The 22006-nt window shown below is 41.7% G+C and overlaps 1 protein-coding gene across 1 annotated transcript; it reads left to right on the top strand.

The window, feature by feature from the left end:
* The first annotated feature begins 46 nt into the window (after window positions 1-46).
* sona (SON DNA and RNA binding protein a) lies at window positions 47-10180 on the top strand. Its single transcript, XM_084022088.1, has 10 exons — window positions 47-187; window positions 1786-1882; window positions 2383-2590; window positions 2776-2846; window positions 2948-4735; window positions 5191-5545; window positions 5679-6190; window positions 6400-6869; window positions 7301-7393; window positions 8068-10180. Exons 2-9 carry the CDS (start codon window positions 1855-1857, stop codon window positions 7373-7375), a joined length of 3507 nt encoding a protein of 1168 aa, XP_083878214.1. The 5' UTR covers window positions 47-187; window positions 1786-1854; the 3' UTR covers window positions 7376-7393; window positions 8068-10180.
* The last annotated feature ends 11826 nt before the right edge of the window (window positions 10181-22006 follow it).

The raw sequence follows: 22006 nt of genomic DNA, 5'->3' as shown, positions 1-22006 counted from the left end.
CAGTGACGCGGCCATTCAAACCGCGCAGCATGGCATTTCGGGATACCTTTCCCCCATCATGGCGGATCAGGTAGTTGGCTAACGTTAACGGTTAGCACATTCATCGATTGTTTGGTTTCACATAGTGAATGACTGCAGCTATCTGGCATTTTCTAGACAGGGACTGCATCCAGCGGACATAAACTGGGTAATTATACACGAAAAAGTCGACAGCTATGTTGAACTAACGAGCTTGCTTTGTTAAAATAAGTAGCTAACGTCAGCGGCTAAATGTCTTAGCATACTTGCTAGTTGAATAGCAACGCGCATGCTACTGTTGCTAGCGGTAGAGGTGGAGAACTGGTTGGATGTGGATTGCCGCTTAGGCCGCGGCGTGCATGCAGCATGTTTGCCTCTTACAACTTATACGTTGTCCATCGGGTAAGCACGCACAACGATTAACGTTTCGGGAATGTGTTGATTTAATACACCGCAGCCCATTCTTACATTAAATTAGGCTACCATTAGCTAGCTGCAGTGATCTGTGAATGAATCTTAAGTATAGTTGCGGCAGTGCAGGCCTGACAGATCGGCGTTATTTAACGTGCTAATGTGTGTTGCGACTTGAGAATTTTCTGTTTTTGTCCACATCATCTGTACAGCTCTGACATATAATGTTTTAATAATTATTGTTTTGTATTACCCAACATTGTGACATAATGTGTCGAGAATAGATGGGCTAACCTAATGTTAGCTAACGTTAGTTAACATGTCGGCAACTGTAGCTTTGATGGCCAATGTTAGCTGTAGTTAAATGAAGCGGTAACACTCACTAGCTATTTAGATGTTTTGGCTACATAACCTTAAATGTTGGTGTCTTACACTTTCAGTATCGTTGTTTTCAGATGTGTAGCTATTGTTCCGTGTAGGTACATTGTTTCTGCAAATCTTGTTTTTAACCGATTTGAGTAGCAAAACTGAAATTTTGGCTTCGTTGTAACGTTACTTGAACTTAGCAGTGCTTCTCACTTTAGGTTTGTATGGTAGCAGTGTCGACCGCATTAAAGCTTTCCGATTGTAGGACGACTAACGACAAAGCGCAGACTTTCTTTCTATTTCTTTCTATCCTGTTAAAAAGGCCATATCCGCATGTAAGCTACACGATAGACTTGGGGCTAACCGTCAAATACATGTTGACTATATACGTTGTCAGTTATAGTTCTCACTCAATTTTGTGTGGTTTTGGAGATGGGAAATATTGACCAAGTTTGTTTTGCTACTGACTCTTCCTACCAACGCTCAGGTCATCTCTCCGGTCGATACTCAGACGATTTATTCCCTAAAGATAGCGGATCTGTTTGTAGATACTTGCTATTGTTCATTTGAGCCTCCTGTTTGACTTTTTTGAATCGTTGAAAATGGTGTATTTGAAACCAAGTGAAAAGTGTGTTCGGACTGTAAAATCAAAAGCAATGTGTACTTGGCTACTCTGTTATCACATGAGTAATCTTGTGAGCTCTGACGGGCTGAGACATATTGTACGTTCAACTAAGCATTGGGGGTTTGACTTCCGAAACAAGCTAGTTTGCTAGCCATATTGTCAAGTTATTGGTCAAATGCATAACGTTCATTTGGGATGTGTTTTAAAAATTAACAATCGCAACAATCAAAGGTGTTCTCCCGATATCAATGTTTATTCCAATACCTGTTTAGGAAGGAGATGGACAACACAAATTGGAAACAGATCAGCACCTTTCTTCAACAATGTGTTGCATAAGTTACAAATACCTTTGTTTCCCTTGATAGTGTTGAGTGAGGGAGCGGCACGCCAGTGATATTAAGAGGACATCTTACAAAATCAGGGGCACCAGCGCAATGGACTGTGCAGTAGACATCCCCTCAGGTGAGTGATGGATAAGACAAAAATGCATTTGTCATTTACATTTAACCTGTTTGATTTATAATCTTTACTGCTTGTTTCCCCTATATTTCAGGTTTAAAATATTGCTTTATTATAAAAGTCCGCATTAATCCTGCATCTAATTGTCAGTGAGACACACCACCGTTCACACTCACTATCACATCTACGGGCAATTTAGAGTCATCAATTAACCTAACCAGAATGTCTTTGGACTGTGGGATGAAGCCAGAGTACCTAGTGAAAACCCATGCTGACACGGGGAATATATGCGAAGAAGGGGAAAATGCTTACCACTACACCTCCTTGCCGCCCACCTAGAACATTTTACACAGTAAAATTATATTTAACACAAGCCTTCAGATTAAGCAAAACATTTACTAATTTTCAGTGCGGCATGCATCAATTAACTTGCCTTAGGGTTACCTACATATTATGGATTTGCCAAATACTTGTGTATTTATCTGAAACATTGCCCTGTACAGGTGAAGATGAGGCACCTGAGAAAGACGACATTAATACCAAGGAAGGGAGTGAACAACCCCACAAGAAAAACAAGAAACACAGAAAACACAAGAGCAAAAAGAAGAAGAAGAAGAGGAAGGGGGAAAAGGAGAGCAGTTCAGAATCTGGCGCTGAGTCTGATGGAGAGCCATCAACACCGCCAAAGCCTGTCAGGACCACCAGAGCCAGGTCAGAAGAACTAAACATTTTAATTATGACAAATTGTGTAAATGAAATGTACTGTGACAGAAAAACTACCAATTCCACTGAATGGATTTTCTTTATGAAGAGTGACATACTTTTTTGTTTGGAACTTAACATTTCTACATTAACAATGAAAAACTGCATTTCCCCCCTTTTATTCATGTTTTTAGTGCCAGACTGGCAGCAGCTATAGGAGACCAAGTTGGGCTGAAGGAGGATGGAAAAAGGGATGTAATTACAGGTAGGTCACCCTTACACACAAACATTATTAATATTTTCTTTGAAAGTGATGCATTCATTCTCATTATTTTTTAATATTTTTTATATCTCCACTTCTCTCAGATCGTGCAGACACAGAGGGAGATGCAAAATCCAAAAAACACAAAAGACATGGTGCTAAGAAGAAGAAGAAAAAGAAGAAGAAAGATGAAAAGGTGGAAAAGAAATCCCCATCTCGCTCTCCATCTGAAAGTAGCTCAGCATCAGGTTCTGAGTCTGAAGGTGAAGGAGGGAAAGGGGCTTGTGATGGCAAATACTCTCCAGCTGCAGCATCTGACCTTCAAGAACCAGTGTCTAAACTGTTTTCTAAAAGCAAACGAGGGGAGAAACCTGAATTGCTTGGAGTGAAGAAAGAGGATTTATCAGACAGGGAAGTGTCCCCATCTGGAGAGAAGGGCAGTAACGCCAATCAATCAGAAAAGGATATGAGGTCTCCCTCTGCAGGCCAGGATGAGATAACACATACAGTAACAGTTAAGGCCAAGGCAGAGGGTAGTAATGCTGATGGATCATTTGGCTGTGCCCAGGAACTCCCTGACATTATTCCTAAACAGGAAGGTGCTACCCCAAGAGATGAGCCATGCATAAAAGATCAGGCCAATTCAGTTCAGAGGGCAAAGCTCATGGAGCGCGATTCATCCAGGTCCAGGTCTCCTTCCCCTCCCAGGGACCTAGACATTAAGAGGTCTGGATCAAGTCATAGTCGTTCACCAACCCCTAGTCCTGGTAGGGAGCCGTCTGATGGGCAGCAAGCGGCAGCAATGAAAGAACGGTCAAGAACCCATTCCAGATCAACCTCTAAGGGAAAACGGTCTGTAACTCCCCTAAAGAATCGGCAGCTGTCTCACTCTCGGTCCCCTAAACCTAAGAAGAAGTCATTTTCCCCATCTCCGAAGTCTCCCAAGAGAGCTGTACGTCAGTCACGGTCCACCTCTCGCTCCCTCACCCCGAAGAAGAAGGTCTCCAAGTCTCCAAGGAAGTCAAAGTCTCCTAAACGTCGGAGGAGTTCATTATCCGTTTCTCCAAAGCGACGCAGAAGTTCCCACTCTCCAAAAAGGAAGTTGTCACGATCCCCTAAACGCGGTGGGCGTAGGTCCCACTCACTATCTCGATCTCCAAGGAGAAGTCGAAGGTCAGAGTCGCGTCCCCGTGGAGGTACAAGGCACTCCAGGGTCCACTCACCGAGACGAGGTGGTGCAATTGGTAGGCGTTCAAGGTCGCGTTCGGTCAATAGAACTCGCCGCTCCAGCTCTAGAGCAAGACGTCCTGTTCGTCGCTCCAGGTCCCGGTCACCAGCAAGGCGTCCAGGAGGTAGGCGCTCCAGGAGTAGATCCCTGTCTCGGCGTAAGAGGTCACCACCCACTAGATCCCGCCGTTCACGTTCCCGGTCGTTTCGCAGGAGCAGGCGGACTCGGTCACGTTCCGTTGTTGTCCTTAAGCGCAACCGGCATTCCAAATCAAAGAGTCCCCGCAAACGGACCAAATCCAGAACCCCTCCCTCCCGACGGCGGTCCCGCTCCATCACCAGAAGAAATCGTTCTCCACCAAGGTCTGGCAAACGCTCTAAATCTCGCTCGTTGTCTCGAAGGCATCGGTCAAAGTCACACTCGCCACTACCTGTCAAGAAGAGGTCCAAATCTCCTAAGAAGAGTGGAAGAAGATCTAAATCAGCGTCGGTGGGCTTGAACAGATCAAGGTCCAGGTCAGAGTCAAGTGATGGGCAGTCTGACAACTCCTCCCCAGCCAGATCTACATCTTCCTCTCCTGTTAAAGAGGTGAAGCCTTCCTCTCCTGAGACAGAGACAGCGACAGCGACAGCTGGAGAAAGTGGAGGATTTTCAGCCACAGCAGGTTAGACTTTTTCTTTGTCATATGGATTTATGGATTGTAAGCAATCCATAGAAACTTTTAACTGAGTTTGTTCCTAAAATTGCTGTATCTGCTCAGTTACCAAGAGTTTTTTCTCCCTCCACAAACTGTAAAATATGATTGGTAAATCAATTTGATGTGTAACATTGAATCGTTAGAATAAAAGTGAAATAATTACAATTCCTCTGTTCACTTAACTCAACATCAAATACCGGCGTAATGTTGCCCTCCACCTCTCAGGCCAGACGAGCATAATTCCGCGATATCATTTTGCTTCTTGTTTACTATTGTAACAAGTAGTGGCTTTTTTCTTATTGAATGCTTGTAGTATACAGAGTTTAAAGTAAAAACAGAAAATAGGATGTGAAATCTACAGTAATTTACAGTAAGTTAGTTTTGCCTTGAAATGGTCTAACAAGTCTTAATGTACCATGTAGGTGCTTGGAAACCCATGCCCTCAGCACCTGCCGCCTGCCCCCCAGCTGGGACCCCGACGGATACATTGCCAGAGCAGCCTCAGATGCTTTCCCCCAACCGTGACGCGGAACAGGGGAAGAGTGCGAGCTCATCCAATGAACGAGAGGTGTCCAGGTCCAGGTCTGCTTCCAGGGAGCCTGCCGCTGGCCAAGATGGGTCCGATTGTTCGGAAGGCTCAGATGAAGAACAGTGTTCCTCTCCAGTGAAGCAGCTGTCCAAGTCGCGTTCACCTATGGACCGCAGGAAACCTTCACGCTCAACTTCCTCACCTCGACGGTCAACATCCAAGTCTACATCCCGAAGAAAACCGTCTAGGTGCGTGTGTGTGTGTGTTCATTAGTGACCAGACCTAATGCTAACATGACGCCGCACTAGTAGGTCTATGTAAAAAGTCAGTATTGTGCATATGTACAACTATTCATCTGTCCTATCATTCACCTTTTCTCAGGTCCAAGTCTCCTGTGAGGAAAAGAGAATCGGTGTCTCCATCAGAACGAAAGAAACGACGGTCAAAATCTCGGAGTCCTGCCCGGCGGCGTAGGTCGCGCTCCGCCCCGCGGCGAAAGCGATCACACTCCAAACCACGAAACAGAATCCGGCGATCCAAGTCCCGCTCTCCACCCCGAAAGAGACGATCCCGCTCACCCAATGCCCGTGGGAGGAGGAGGTCCAAGTCCACAGACAGAAACAAGCGATCCAGCAGCCGCTCCGCAGGCCGGAAGAAAAAGTCAGGAGACAGAAGCAGGCGATCACGGTCTCGGTCTTCTGATCGTAGACGCAGGTCTAGGTCGAGGGGTCGGGGGAGGCGTCCAGTGTTTCGCAGTCGTTCATTCGATAGGCGGGACAGGTGGAAAAGGGAACCCAGCCACTCTCCAGTTCTCATTCTCCGCAAACAACGCCGCTCAGGTTCCCGGACATGTCGCAGTACGAGCAAGACTCCTCCACGCCTCACTGAACTGGGTAAGATATTTTGATAGTCACTAATGTGAGTCACATATTACATTTAGGGCTTCATTTTTGTATGAATTGGTTCTAGATTTTTCCATGTGTATGCTTTGTTTTAATGCTGCTTGTATGCTTATATTACATTATATATATATATATATATATATATATATATATGCACACACACACATACATACATTCATTCCATCCCTCTCTTTCTTCAGATAAGGACCAGTTACTGGAGATAGCCAAAGCTAATGCTGCTGCCATGTGTGCTAAGGCGGGGGTGCCCATTCCCGAGAGTCTTCGGCCCAAAGCCATCCTCCAGCTCCCTCTACCCACTCCATCTCCTACTCCCCTCTCCTTACCTTTACCTTTACCTCTCCCAATGGGCATGGGAATGCCCAACATGGGTCCGATGGGGCTATCCAATATTCCAGGAATGCCCAGCATGTCAAATATCACCATGAGTGCCGCTATGGCAAGTATGACAGCAGCTACTATGACTGCTGCGTTGACTAACATGGGTGCCCTGGCGGCCATGCCTCCCCTTGCCCCACTTCCTACCATCACTAACAAGCCTCCCCCGTGTCTCGCTCCCCCAACGCCAACCCTCAACCTGGACCACATCGAGGAGGCAAAGAGGAAGGTCACTCAGCAAGCTAACATACACACCATTAAGGAGCTAACTGAGGTAAATTGGGGTTGGGGGGGACTGTGTTAATGTACTTTTTACAGAGGTGGGAGAAATGATCAATTCTAACGTCTATAATCGATTATTAATACAACAGACTGCCCAAATTCTGGAGCCATACGTAAAGATTTGACATTGGTTACCGATGATGCCGTTTCTAAAGGGGCAGTTCAATGTGTGATTCACTTGTTACAGAATTTTAGAAATGAAAGGGTTTTAATTTCACGTGATTGTTTGTATTAATGGGTAAATCAATTGGACCCTCTGAATCGTAATCGAATCGTGAGGCGTCTGATTCCCACCACTAGCCTTTTTTGTTTGAGTGATGATAGAAACAACGTTGAATGGAAGAATATTAAAGCGTGTTATTTGTTTTATGTACACAACTGTGCCCTCTTAAAATAACATATTTGTTTTTTCTGTTTTTGCAGAAGTGTAAGATGATTGCAAATAGCAAGGAGGAGATGGCTATTGCTAAACCCCATGTCTCAGATGATGAAAGCTAAAACCGCCATGCCCTCATGGTAAGATTTACATTTTACATTTCCGTTGTGGGTATATCTCGTTTTTTTTTTAAATAATTTATATCAAAACTTTGATATGATTCTCATTTCCAAATGATATATAATATATGTATATATGAAATATTAATATATTTCCATAAATCTCAGCAAATGAATCATATATTTGTATTTAATATTCTTTGTGCAAGTGCAACCTTGTCCAGTTCAATTATCCAGTAGCAACATTCTTATTGGCTCAATTAAAAATCAACCTCAATCTACCTAACTGTAATCAATTAAGTGCTCATCTTTCCACTTTTGTATTTCAGTCCCTATTAGAAAAATTGTAAAATGACGTCATGCTTGTCATATGAAATATACTTTCTTAGCTTTTCCCTTTGGTCTCCAAACTTCCACGGTTATCTCTTTTTTTGGTTGTCCATCCACCCTTCATTCACATTTCCATTTAATAATATTTAGTCTAGTTCTGTGTGTTTGTTTTCTGTGCGTTACAATAGCAGACATGTCGACTGAGACAGAGGATTTTTGTGCCAGTTCTTTACAGCTAGCTACATTATGAAAAAAAGCCAAACTCACTACAGCGTGGCTCTCTTTGTCACTATTCAGTTGAGTGTTCCTAAATACAAGTTGTATTTAGTTTTTAAACTGGGACCAAACTTTTCTCTCCTTGTTAGCCACTCCCCTCAAAGGACTGAAGGAAAACGCTTTACAGGAGGACCTACCTTCCCACAGTTCCCTTTGGCAGCCAGATGACCTTACTGAGCCTGATAAACCACCAAGAAGAAGAGCATCCGAGTTGTCACAGTAACAATATAGGCGCACCGGCCACTGCCCCACCCAGCTCCCCTATTTGTCTCTGTGTGTGTATGTGAGAGAGGCTGGCAGACTGTCAACTGGGATACCACTGAGTAAACTGGACACACTGCCATGTGTGCACAGTTGTATGACTGTGTAGTGAGTGAGTCTGTGTGTGAGTGTGTGTAGACATATAGTGACTTTCACCACCTCGGTGTTGCTGCCCATTTAAGCGGTCACTGACTGAAGAGGAGACAAACCAAACTGACTAGTGGCGCGAGTGTTTTTGTAAAAGATTAGTTTCTCTAAATTTGTTTTACCTTTATGCTTTCTAAAATAATTGATTTGATCCTGCTTCCTTGTTCTTCTTTATTCCCCTTGGTTATTCTAGTCCCTGGTTTTTATAACAAATGCAGACAAAGTTTTGGTAGATCATCACATGTAATTTGTTTTCCAATGCCTGTCGAGGACAAGTGAGTGACCCCTTGTAAAGCTGGAACAGGTGGGCCAGATCTGGCTTATTTTTGAAGGAGTGGAATAGCCAAGAGGCTACCAAAATGGTTTCAGCTTGTCTATGACGAAACAAAACGGAAAAAACTTGGTTAGTACTGCCCTGGGTGTGCTTTTTTGTTCCCTCTATTTTAAACGGCACCAACTTAATTATTGACTTTAACCTGGTCTTTCATTTGTGCTTTGTTAGATTTTTTTTTTCCAACTTGGAAACATGTTTTGCTGTAGATTTAAATGGACACCAATATCCTCACATGCAGTTTTGTGTTTAACACGGTTTAAGGTGCACAAAAAGCATACCATTCGTATTTGCTGGGAAATGCCATGATAGCTTTTTGGTCACATTTGTTTCTACAATTCGTTATCTGGGTTTGATGGCTGTCTTGATCCCAGATGTTGGGGCCTTGCCAACAAAACAGGACCTACCATAATACCCACAATTCCGGATTAAACTAGGATTACAACCAAGGTTTGATTGACTGGACCATGAGCCACCAAGCTTTAGCTATATCATTATAAAAAATGTTTGTTCTTCAGAAGAAAAAAAATATTAGTGAAAACTTCACAGTGTAATTATTACTTGTTTATACCATTTCTAATTGACACGATTAAAATAAAACACGCTTTAGTTATGCTTTTTACTTTCTGTTGCTCTTTATATTATAACGATTTCTACCGGTGGCTTTTACAGCACATAGGAGAGCATAATTCATGTTATTTACGTAGGGATGACAAATGAGTTGAGTGGTTGTAGAGTTGAACTTACACAGTTTAGTATATCCTTAACTGTGCCATTGTTAAAGGTTTTGTGTCTTAGACAATCAGCCTCTTGTTTCAAGATGCTTTATTTGAAGAAAACTATTACCACATTTAGTTTACTCATCTTGCAGCATTGTAATCGGGCAGAAAATAGGAGATAATTGTTATGGTAAACAGCAAACATAATGGGGGAAACCCAACAAACCCTTTTCATTACATCCACTGATATCTGCTTGTTAATGTTTTTACCGTAACCCTTGTGTGAGCTGCATTCGGGTAAACAGGGTTCATTTCCCTTCTAATTCTTTTGACCCATTGGACAACTGAAGAACAAAGATGAGCTTGGTGCTTTTGGGAAAACTGTTTTTTAAAGAATCTTGCACTCATAAGTTTAACTCATTTATTTTCATTGGAGAGGGAGATCTTTTTGGACTCATCCTTCCTTGCCGACCTCCCACGCCCAGGGCCGTTAAAACTGTATAGGAGGATCTGTTAAGGTTTTGTCAAACTGTAACTATACCGACTGTACCAATAGCGTTGTTAAACTGTTGAATTGATTCCCCGAGGTCACCTTTAGCTATTTTAATGACAGAAAAAAGAAGAAACAGCATTTTAGAATTCTTGTTTTTTTTTTGTTTTTTTGGGGGGGGGTCATTTAAATATGACATTGCCTGCTTTGTACATAAATGTGTTGATGATTATTAAAAACCTCAATGATCTGTATATGCTTGTAACCTTGTGTGCTATGTTCACTTTTCTCAGGCTCATAATGCATCACTGTGCATTTATGCTTTAAATTTTTGTATCCAGATGCACTGTATTTTAAAACGGTCAATTTCATCATATTTGAATGGTCGATGAGTTGGTTCGTTGCTTTTAATCGTGTTAGAATATGGAGCTGTGCAATCTTTATAGTCTGCATTTAAAATGAGTATCAAACACTACATCCTGTCCTGTCTTTTGGGAGCTAGGAACTAGAATATGATCTAAATAGATTTTTGGTAAAAGGCTGGATTATTGATTATGGGACTTTCTTATCATAATGACGTTACTATAACTGAGCTGTCAACGTAAATGTTGAATGAAGTGACATTGGCCCAGTTGTGCATTGCACAGCCATGAGTGACCAGCTTTCAGATCTATAATGAAAGCCTTCACAGCAGAGAAGGAGCCCAACAGCAACAGACTGCATGCTGGTGTGTGGGAAGTGTGTTTGCCTGTGCAAGAGAACGAAATGTAGTTGGATATGAATACATTTTGTATTGTGTTTGAAGTTTGGGTAGTTAAAATGTCCAAAACACCTGTAGTTCAGAAACCCTCCTATGAGTGGTGCACTTTCTCTTTGTTTATAATACATTTTTTGTGGACGTGAGAGGCATAATATTCAGCCCCCCTCTATCAACAAAAATGGGCTTAAAACACTATGATGTACAGCTTGTGTAAGAACAGTGGTGAAGTAAGTAAAGTATAAGGACTTTATAAGTTGCCTTTTCGTCAGCTGTCGAGCTAAGAAAAACGCTTAAAAGGCTTTAACGGCGGATTTGCTCACTGACTTGGATAAAAGTGTTAAAAACTCCACAGAGTGAGAGTTTCTGCCTTAGTCTTCATTGTGGGGGTTTACAATACAAATCACCATGGCATACACTAAGGTGGAAAAAACAATCGTTACCATAGACATGGCTTGAGGGTTTCGACCTGAACAGTTTTTCCTCCTCAATTAAAGAGGTGTCTCCCACGCTTGTTATTTAAGCGTGTTCTGCTGTTGAAATCAGGATACCATTCAATTTAGTGCATTTTGCACTTTATTTATTTTTTTGTCTTCCAAGATTAACAAGAGACCACGTTAATTGTTTTTCATTTCAACATTTGCTGAAAGTCAGTTGAAATGATGGTAAGAACAGTGGATGTATATGCAGCATTTCTTATGTAAGCTTACTAGGTAAATGCATGCTTAATCTGTGCTTGGATGTCTGAAGCACAAATTGGTTTACTTCAAAATGAATCCAACTATAACAAATGTTCAAGAGCTGTGATGGAAAAAAAGTCTTACATACATATGGCATAAGAGCACCCTAATTACCTACAGAGTACACAAAAGCTCTGTTGGTAATAGAGGTAACTCATTGATTTTTTTTTTTTAAACATAAAATATAAATTCAGGATGGGAGATAATTGAAAGACCTTTCCCTGCTGGCTAAAACAAATCTACTCTCCCTTCAGCAGAAAGAAAAAAAGTACATTGCCTCCCCTTTTTCTAACCGCTCCGAATACTTTTTGTTCAGCCCTAAAGACAAATGCAGTGCCAGTTTTTTAATTTCACTTTCCTGCTTCTAATATTATTTTCTTAATTACTATGTCAGGGTTAGGGGTTAGCAATGTGCATCTACTGCAGTCTCTGAAAGAATAACTCTGTTTACATATTCTGAGCCAATTAATTTATTGGCTTATTTGTGGACTGCAGTTACATTACAATCGGTAATTACAGTTACACGTCTTCCCGTCGGCGTCTGCACGTGTGCTTGTTTACGCATGGCAGTCACGTTTGCATGTCTAAGTATGTAGGTTGCGTACCGAGAAACTGGAGAGTCATTGGTTTTTTGCAGATCAATGGCTGTCGGTCGATGGATGGCTGAGTGCTTTGCAACGACCACCCGGTCCAAGCACTCTACCCACTCTGTCAGGCAGCCAGGAAACGAGGTCACATACGCAAATTTCCTCTCTCTCCCCCTTGCTTTCTGTTTCTGCACATTGGTTCACACTACTACTACTCTTCTAACACACACACACACACACACACGGATAAGCCGATGAATTCAGCCTGTGGTGTAGTTCTGAATCAGAGCGAAACTTATTTCACTACAATGTGACTAACGATGACAACAGAGACACTGAGGAGAAAGAGAGGAAAGAGGATTTAGAGAATTGAGAGGCTCGACGAGATAAAAGCCGACGAGAGTGAAGAGAGGGAAATCTGAGAACAAAAGAGCAAAATAAGATGCCTAATTTTCCTGAAAAGGATTTGGAGCGCTGCCTACAGAACCAAGTGAGCTGTGTCTGCAACTGTGACGGTCCACTGTAGTGGTCAGAGGAGTAGAATAAAGGTTGTGACTTTGAGTGTACTTGTCGGTTCATTGTACTGTCAAAACCCGTGTGCGTGCACATTTCAGTTCAAGTGTGTGTATGTGTGCCGCTGTCCTCACCAGGAAGAGTCGCACCAAACCATAATGTATGAATTGTATGAAAGCAGGAGAGCCTGCTGAAACAATAGCATGTGAAGAAGCACATCAGAATGCACACATGTTGCATACATGCATGAATCTGAGGGCAGGAAGGAGCAACTACACATCTTAATTTATGGGTGAGTGAAGTTAATCCCGTTGAAATATTCATGCAAACTGTAAAGCAAAAATTACATTTCTAAAATTTTCTTTTCATTTCCCATCCCAGATTGAAAATTGAATTATGTATAAGTTTTTTGCACATTTGCAAAGCATATTCGAATGTCTAATAGACATCTCCTTATTTATGGATAATAAAAGTCATTTTTTCGAGCTCAAATACTGAACACAACATCTGAGATTTTTGCACTTTTAAATGTGATTGTGCCAAATGTGGATCGCATTAACTGCAAGTTTCCTTAAAACGGCCTTTTTTTATTTATTGGTAGACTTTAATTTTCAACCGGTGCATGGGTCGTTTAGGACGGCTGATGTCATCTTGGTCTAAGATGTCAGATGGAAGTGATTCTCGGTTGGATATGTTCCCCATCTGACCTTTATTTGAAGCAAGACTCGGCAAAATAAACAAAAATACTCACAAAAAGAGCTTGTTTATCTGCTGTGTGGCAGAGGCGATGTTTTGTTTGACCATGTTAAAATATGTGTGGGTTATGTACCTCATTTCCTAATATAAAACATACAATGATTGAAATATGGCTTTCAGTCATCTTAGCTGGACTTGGCTCATCAAACACCGTCCACGAGGGCGGAAGAGATGCTGGCCGCTGTCGCCGAGTTGACCTATGAAGTCAGCCACAGAGACGAATGCTTCCTGACTGGAGAATGCGTTGGTGTGAATGATGAGAACATCGAGGTAGTACAGTAGAGTTTGTGTGTGTGTGTGTGTGTGTGTGTGTGTGTGTGTGTGTGAGTGTGTGTGTGTGTGTGTGTGTGTGTGTACGGGTCTGTCTGGCTGAATAGACTCAAAGTGATTCATTTCTATGGGGAGAGTGTGTGAGTCAGAGATCACTGTGTGTGTGTGAGTGTGTGTGTGTGCAAGGTTGTGTTTTTTTGTGCACTCAAACACAGCAGTGTGTGTATTGTGTGTGTGCATGTGTCCTCTTTGTCTCTCTCCCCGTCTGTCTCTGTGTGTGTGTGTGTGTGTGTGTGTGTGTGTGACAGCCGCAGGAACGTGTATGTTAGTTCCAGTCCATTGCTTGAGAATGAGAGCAGAGGTAGTGTGTTTGTGTGTGTGTGTGTGTGTTTGTGTGTGTGCCTGCCTGCCTGTGTGTGTGTGTGTGTATGTTATTTATCACAGGCATGGTGGGAGTACCCATGATGACATCCACAACGATCAAGGTAGATCAAGGTTAATGTGTGTGTGTGTGTGTGTGTGTGAGTGTGAGTTTATTAGCTGCAGGGAAGGAAAGTTCCTCTTGTGTCATCGGACATCAAAGGTGAGACTCGGTGTTGAAACCTCAGTGGTCACACGTTCATCTAACTGATGGCGGGCAGGAACATTTGATTTTCTTTTTTCCAATGTTTGATGAGGTAATTTGACGACTCAGGCAGTTATGTGTGTGTGTGTATGCGTCATATATATCGTTAGCCTAATAGCATAATTGCCTAAGTCATATTTGAACGTTTTCGGAAAAAGAGAAAAAACACAATTTCTAGCAAGCAGATTGGTATTTTTTATTGATAATGTAACAGCAAGTTCAACCAGACCTGTGAACAAGTTTGAAAAAAAAAAAAAGACACAACATCAACTCCATAACAAATAAAAGTGACTTAGGCAGAATATGTCATGACTTAGGCATTTTTTTCTCTTACAGTATATGTATATAATGATAACATAACCAAGTCTAACCTTATCTAAGGTGTTTTAAAGTATAATCTTAACAAAGTTGTTTTAAAGTTTAACCTTGCCTAAGTTGTTTTAACCTTACCTAAGTTGTTTTCACCTTAACTAAGTTGTTTTAACCTTAACTAAGTTGTTTTAACCTTACCTAAGTTATTTTAACCTCAACTAGGTTTTTTTTACAAGGCATTTTGAATTATGTGCACTATTTTGCAGATCATGAGAATGAAAATGCAAATATGATGATTGATGATTAAATCAAATAATGCAGCCACATTCTTAAAGTGAAAAAGACTTAGACTTGAAAAAGACCATATTACCAAGAATACTTCTTGTATTTCTTGTCAAAACACTTAAAATCAACACTTCAAATTAAGCTTTGCTAGCATAAGCTAGCTCTTACACTACATCATATCTTGTTGCAGAATTGTGATTAAAAGTTTAAACACACAGTTCCTAATCTCCTTGATTGACTGAGAGTACATTTACTGTCTAGAAAGTTGAAGGAATAAACCAGCTTACCAAATGAATTGAAGAGAAGATCTAATGCTTCACTTCTGTTAAACTTTCTTATGCGATCAGCCATGTTTGTTTATACCGGCAAACATGCCTAAGTCAAAAAGATGACTTGGGCAGATAGTGATTTTGGACTCTAAAAAGTGTTCTGATAGGTTGAGGACATAGCCAATAAGGCAAGGTGATGCAGCAGTGGTAGGAGAGGAAGGTTAGGCAGATATCTCAATTTGGCCAAAAAATGACTTAGGCAATTATGCTATTAGGCTAACGATATATATATATATATATACTGTAGAGGAGGTTTCTGTCCAGTGATCACACTTAAGCACCTAACTGGACTGCTGAGACGTGTGTATTATGGAGTCATGGACGTTCCGGTCCATCGGCCATGTTGGGGCTCACAGTGAGAGTATCTGGGAGCGTGTCACTGTCACACAACGATGCAAGCTCACGATCCAACAAGGTGGAGGGTTGCAGCTGTGTGTTTGTGGCTGCTTGTCACTATGTGTGGAAGCAATATCTGGTTCACCGCTCATGCTGACTTAAACAAGAAACACATCAAGGTATAGCGGTTTTGGCGTTTGTGTGTGTGTGTGTGTGTGTGTGTGTGGAGTAACAACATACTGTATGAGTAGCTGCCATTTCATATTGGCGCTTTGACAGTTACCTGCATGTGTTTCCTTCCCACGACTGGAATATTTATGTGTCACATATACATATGAACAGGCTGCCAATAAATCACCTGTTATGAAAAAAACAGCTCTATAAATGAGTGTTTGTTTTTATTTAGGTCAAGGAAAAGTTCACATGGTTAGCAATATTCAACAGTACTGAAAAATGTAAGAATGAACACCCCGCCCGCAACTAAAACGTAGGGGTTCCATGTCGTACCCACCTGCAACAGGCTGATCAAATATTGAAACCTGCAACTGTCTGATGAAATATTCATACTTGCCGCAAGGCCGTAAGGTACTCACATTAGTTCGTTGAGTGGTCTCCCCGGCTGACCGAGAGATCACAAGTTCTATTCCTGGATAAACTAGTATAATCTTTAAATACAAACAGAATCCTACACCGATTCAATACTCACATAAACGCAGTGGTGGCAAAATGTTTCCTCTTTTCTGCTGTTGTTTTTCATCTCATCGAAAGAGACGAACTGAAAGAAGATCATCAGGGTACAGTTTTTGATCCCCTTCATTTTCGAAAGATTTCTTTAAATGGTGATAACGAAATCGAGGAAAGTCACAGGAACTGTGTGTGGAGATATAAGGGGGATGAAAAAGACAGAGAGGGTGAGGCGGCTAATGAGCCAGACTTGAACCCACTTAATGAATCCACAGCGACTGCCTTCGCACGCTGTCTACTTGCATGTTCTCAGCCATTTAAATGGGAGCCGGACGACTCCGGAGCGGGCTCTTTGATACGGAGTCACATCTTTTACAGGTGTACCGCAGGAAGCTCCCATAATTGTCGTGGGCGTCTTGTTTGTTACAGGATGTCTGAAATGCTTTGTAGTAATTTGACACACAACACTGACTGCGCACATATTATACTTGTAAAGTATCTTACAAGAATACCGTTGGTGGCAGAGGTAGTGAAGTGTTTTCTTCGTGCGTCAGACAAATATGCTCCTCACCATCCCAGCGCCTCTCTCTCCATGGACAGCACTTAGCACATTTTATTCATGCAAGGTGTTAAACGCTGACTCACTTTCACCGACAGCGACAAACATTTTCACTCTGCTGCCGTCCTAGGACTTTTACCCTCCGACTGTGCTCATACACGTATTTTCCACATGAAAGCTCTTTTAAAGTTAACTCACTGTTCGCTGACATAGCAAGGAGGCCAAGGAATGTATGTTTTTGCCCGCTGCTGCATGCATTAATTATGGCTTCCATGCAAAATAGATTAGTTCTGCTACTTCATTGAGTGGCCAAGGCCGTTGTGGATTACGTGGCTCATGTGACTAGTCCAAATTAAAATGGAGCCTGCAGCCACCTGAGAAATAAAAATAAGGCAATTTATGACAATATACGGGTAGATATTATAGCCTTTATCAGGAAGTGTCCGACTCAGTTCTGCTGTTCAATCTTACATGCTAGTAGCAAAACAAAAAAGAATATGCATTATTCTTTATAGAGTATGTGTTTGACACAAAGAACAGGTCCAGCGTCTATTTTCACAACCCTTTAAATCCTCTTTCAGTCTGTTTCCACCAAAGTTGCACCGTATTAGGACAGGAAGTCCTGATGTGTCATTGTTATTCTTCTATTTTCCTGCAGGACCTGTTTGACTTTGAGAATATAAGGGGCTGTCTGTTGGCTTGTTCCCTGTTGTCTCGCAGTTTGCCACTTTTGAATGCTTGTCGTGCGACAACGCTGACCTGTGTTTGTTTTTTTTCCGCGCCGCAAACTCACAGTGAGCCTTATCTCCGCAGTAGTGTTTCCTTTATGGATATTTGCAAGAAAAGATGACAGGATGCATCATGAATGAAGTATCGAGAGAAGTCTACGTTTTTTTATTTGCAACACGATTTGATGGATGTGACCGTGGCATTTTCAAACTCGGACTGTAGCCACAATATTATCCCTGTGTCTCATTGCTGCGGGGAAATTCATGAGGATATCTGTTCATATTTGATCAGTTCATGCATACAAACCCAATAGCACAGACCAAAATCTCATCTCCAAATCCACCTTAGTTAGAATGGAGCAGCATGTGTAAATATGCGGTCCCGTTTTTTTTTTTTTTTTTTTTTGCCAGTGGGTATTTCCATAAGTTAAGACATTTAGTCCCAGGCCCTTAATTTGAAAGCTCTTATCTGTATCCGTGGAAAGAGTGTTTTGCTTTAGAGGCTGTTATCGACCTCCTTTGCCCCTAAAGCGTTGTGCTTATTAGCCAGCTGACAAACAATCCATGGCAAATGGACTCAGCGTAGTGCAGCACATACAATACCAGCAGGAATTCTTTGCCTCTCATTTAGAATTTCTTTTCTTTTCTACTTTATATTCACCATGTCCTCGCCTGCATCTCCTTATCTTTCTTTCTTTCACACTCCTGTGCCTCAATGCCCAAATGTAAGCTGGAGTATTTGCAGGCTGCTCCCCTCTCTCTCTCTCTCTCTCTCTCTCTCTCTCTCTCTCTCTCTCTCTCGGTTCAGTTCAATTCAAAGACGCTTCATTGGCGCGAATGTGGATGATACATTTTTGCCAAAGCTACACTATTAAAGACATTTTCCTATGAAAAAAAACAAAGATACATACTCACAAGAAGAAATATATTTTAATCACTCAAACAGTGTTTCTTCTTTCTCAATTTGTGACCTGAACTATGCTTCTTTCTACCTTTCCACTTCAGGGGTTGCTAGGTTACCACAAGCATGTGACATGTCTTTGTCCCATAATCTTGCTGTGTTTAATCAGAAAAGAGTACCATTTTACAGCATAACTGGACTATATGCACACAGTTATGGACTATAATGCATCAACAGCTTGTTGATGCTGCGTTTAACCCTTTCCCCAATAGGTTTTCTTTGTAGCTTCTAGAATATACTCATTACTGAGATAGTAATTTGATACCCTGTGGTGACATTGTTTGAGATCGGCAATTTACATAATTATTTTGCGAGGTAATACAGTTTGAGAGACTCTCATCCACCCTTATTGTGACCGAGAGAGGATCTCCACCAATAGCAGCAGCCTTCTCTATTTTGCAGAATGTATTATAAATACTGCTGTTAACAGTCTATTAATCTTTAAATTACAACCATTTGATTTGCTTTTCCAGCAAATAAAAAGAAGGAAATCTAATTTCCATTATAATAATCCATGAGGAGGACGATGTCTTTCCAATTAAGCTTATCAGCCTGTTTAGGGAATGTGCTGCCACCTCACAGGTCAGAGTTTACTTGGGTCTGTGACTTCATTTATGAGGGAACTTAGGGAACGGCCGGAGTAGCGCAATTATACGGTCTTGTTGGTACCAATTTTTCTCTGGTTGATGTGTGTGATGGATAACACTAGGATTTTACACTCCATGTAAAACCCATGTGAGCAACGTTTTACCGTCAGGTTTCATCACTGGTGATTAATGTATGTACCTATAGCAAAAATGTTCTTCCTAACGGGGCAGAAGCAAAAGGATGAAGCAGATGGGGGAAAAAAAACATGGTGGAATATTTATAAAATGTCAAATCCCATGGATTATTATTTTAAGCAAGTGCACTGTATGACTAAATAAACACCATCTCAGGGTACAGCTTTGAACATTTTAATAGATTTTGTTGTTTTCTTTCTGCAAATGTTCTGACTGTAGAAACTGGACTTCTGTGTGTGTGTGTGTGTGTATGCAGTATATGTGTGTGCTTTTCCTTCCTCCGCATGTCAGCAGAAGGACAGGACATGCAACATAAAAGAGCCATTTAGTACATTACATGGCCATACATATTGCATATTTCAAATCTGGGCTCTGTGTACACACATGTTCATTTGTGTGTCTGTCTGTGTGCACTTGTGTCTGTGCTGTTCTACTCCTGAATGTGTGTGTGTGTGTGTGTGTGTGTGTGTGTGTGTGTCGGAAGGCAGGCCTCTGACAGGATTGCGGGTTGCCGTAGAAACATCAGACAGTTTGATCGAGGCAGTGCTCATGGCCACATTGGAGATGATGAGCCATTGGACAAAAAAGGCCCGCCGGACTCGTTTACTTCAGTGCAAGCTATGCTCGGAGTGTGCTTGCAGCATCAAGGTTGGTTTGAGCACACTCACACGCACTCACACAAACGAATACATTAAACCGAGGTCAACAGTCAGCAGCATCGATCACTGAGCTTTTGCCTCCCAAAGGTCCTGAACACAAACCTGGTGTTGTGTATCACTGTTTAAATAAGGGTTTTGTATTGTACACACACATCGTTTTTTCTCATTGTTCACTACTTTTGTATAACATCCATTGTTATATTCCTATTATTGTTTGATTTTACAGTACATTTGCTTGCTGTGCAAAAAAAATAAAAAGGTATCAATCAGTTATAAATCAGATATCAATCAATCAATCAGTATATAATGATGCTTGGTATATGCATGATTACATCTGTGGCCTCCCAGACATTCACAAGACCGCAGCAAAGTCCCGTCCTTCTGGTTAACAAACTCTGAACTAAGCAGACACTAATGAAAAGTCTTCCTCTCAACAAGAATTTAAATGATTACGGCAATACCGTTGGAACGCTGCTGAAGTAAACGCAGCAGCAGGTGTGCATCTTCTGCGTATATTCACTCTGATTTGACAAATTGCAGTTGATACTTATTTGTACACAGGGAATTTAAAGCGCTTCATGCACAGTCACAACACAGAGCTGACAGAGGGCTGAGACAGGCGCTAGAGAATAGGGGGATCTTCAAGTTAAACAACAGGATTTCACCGGCTCTCCTGGAGGCTTTGTCGCAGAGCAGTGCCTACAGGCCTCTTGATTGAACAGCTGCTGTATCAATTCAGGAGCCAAATCGGCGGCTATTTGTAGCTCAGAGGTACCTTTGACAATAAAATCTCCTGACACAGACAAAGAGACACATGTACACGTAACGTGCTCACGAGTACAACCTTCTCACATTGCGCTCACTGCTTCAATCCGTTGTTCTCGTTGGACGAACTGGAGCTTTTACCTTCGCACACATTTGTAGCACAGAAGCTCCGGTCCCTGAGCGATGAAAGCTACATTTTCTATTTGATGTGAGATGACAGCAGGAAGCCCCTTTAGGGCTGTGATACATGGACATCAATTTCAGGCACTGTGGATTTACATGGGCAGTTGTTCCTGCAACGCGCTGGGGCAAAGGCGGAATTACCAACATTGGGTTGTGAGGTACAAATATAACATTGAAAGATGCTATAGGCTGCAGGTGCAACAGAATTATACAAAAATGTTTTTATAATGGCTTTTAGAACGAGCACGTGTAGTTTTAATACTTTTAGCTGCACACACCCTGTTGTTAATCTGTGTTTCAGGCAAATTGGATGAATATGCAGAAAAACAAACACGATGCAATTTATTTGTTTCCCCTCATATCTGCCTTCCAGTTTCCGACCAGGACACCAAACACCAATAAACCAGTCAGTCAGTCAGTCAGTCAGTGGGTCAGTCAGTCAGTCAGTCAGTCAGTCAGTCAGTCAGTCAGTCAGTCAGTCAGTCAGTCAGTCAGTCAGTCAATAAACTGGTCATGGGGTAACTACTTGATGAGAGCCTTGTCTCAGACATTTGAATCACTCACATCTCCAATTTGTTCAGCCAGTCAATTAGTAAGTACAAATAAAATGGAAATGTGATCTGATTATTAGGGTAATTTTCTGATAAAAAAAAAGAAAAATGACATTTACTCTCTGTGTCTTCTTGTTTCTTTGGGTCCTGTGTACAACCAATTTCCTCATAGGTGTCTTTTTATTAGTTGTAACTTCCTTCCCAACCCAGTCTACACAATCACTAATTATAGGGCTTTTATTTCCACACCACACAAGTATGTGTCGTCACTTTCCTCCCAGCTGTATCCCTTTGACTGCGATCATAGAGGATTCACACTGTTTTTTAAAAGATTGGTAAAACACCCTTTCTGCACCACCTTATTGTTTTCTATCTCTGTATCGCCCTCAACTTTTCTTATTCCTTTCCCCATTTTTTTCCATACTCTGCCTCTATAGCTCTCCTTCCCACCCTCATTTCCCCTCTCTCCCTATTTGTCTCCTTTTACTCCTTTTACCTGCACCAGCAATTTTCCTTCCCCCGCCCTGCCTGTTTTCTCCTCCTGGTTTCCTAATCTTCTTTCTTTCTCCTGCTTTTTCTTCTCCCCTCTGTCCTTATTTCTATCTCATCTAACCCTCCATTTCTGTCTCCGTCTGACATCTGCCATTTACGGCCCAATCGCCATCCTCCCCTCCCCCTCTAACGTTGGGAGAAATACC

Source organism: Eutrigla gurnardus, assembly GCF_963514095.1.
Source record: "Eutrigla gurnardus genome assembly, chromosome: 12".
Taxonomy (NCBI): Eukaryota; Metazoa; Chordata; class Actinopteri; order Perciformes; family Triglidae; genus Eutrigla; species Eutrigla gurnardus.
The sequence above is the reverse complement of the archived record's forward strand: the minus strand, read 5'-3'. Positions and strand labels throughout refer to the sequence as shown.

What these genes read in the sequence shown, in the direction of transcription:
- sona (XM_084022088.1), top strand. Translation starts at nt 1,855, where the DNA reads ATGGACTGTGCAGTAGACATCCCCTCAG. An exon ending in AAAAAGGGATGTAATTACAG is followed by an intron (nt 2,847 to 2,947) that starts GTAGGTCACCCT and finishes CACTTCTCTCAG; the next exon opens with ATCGTGCAGACACAGAGGGA. An exon ending in AGGATTTTCAGCCACAGCAG is followed by an intron (nt 4,736 to 5,190) that starts GTTAGACTTTTT and finishes TGTACCATGTAG; the next exon opens with GTGCTTGGAAACCCATGCCC.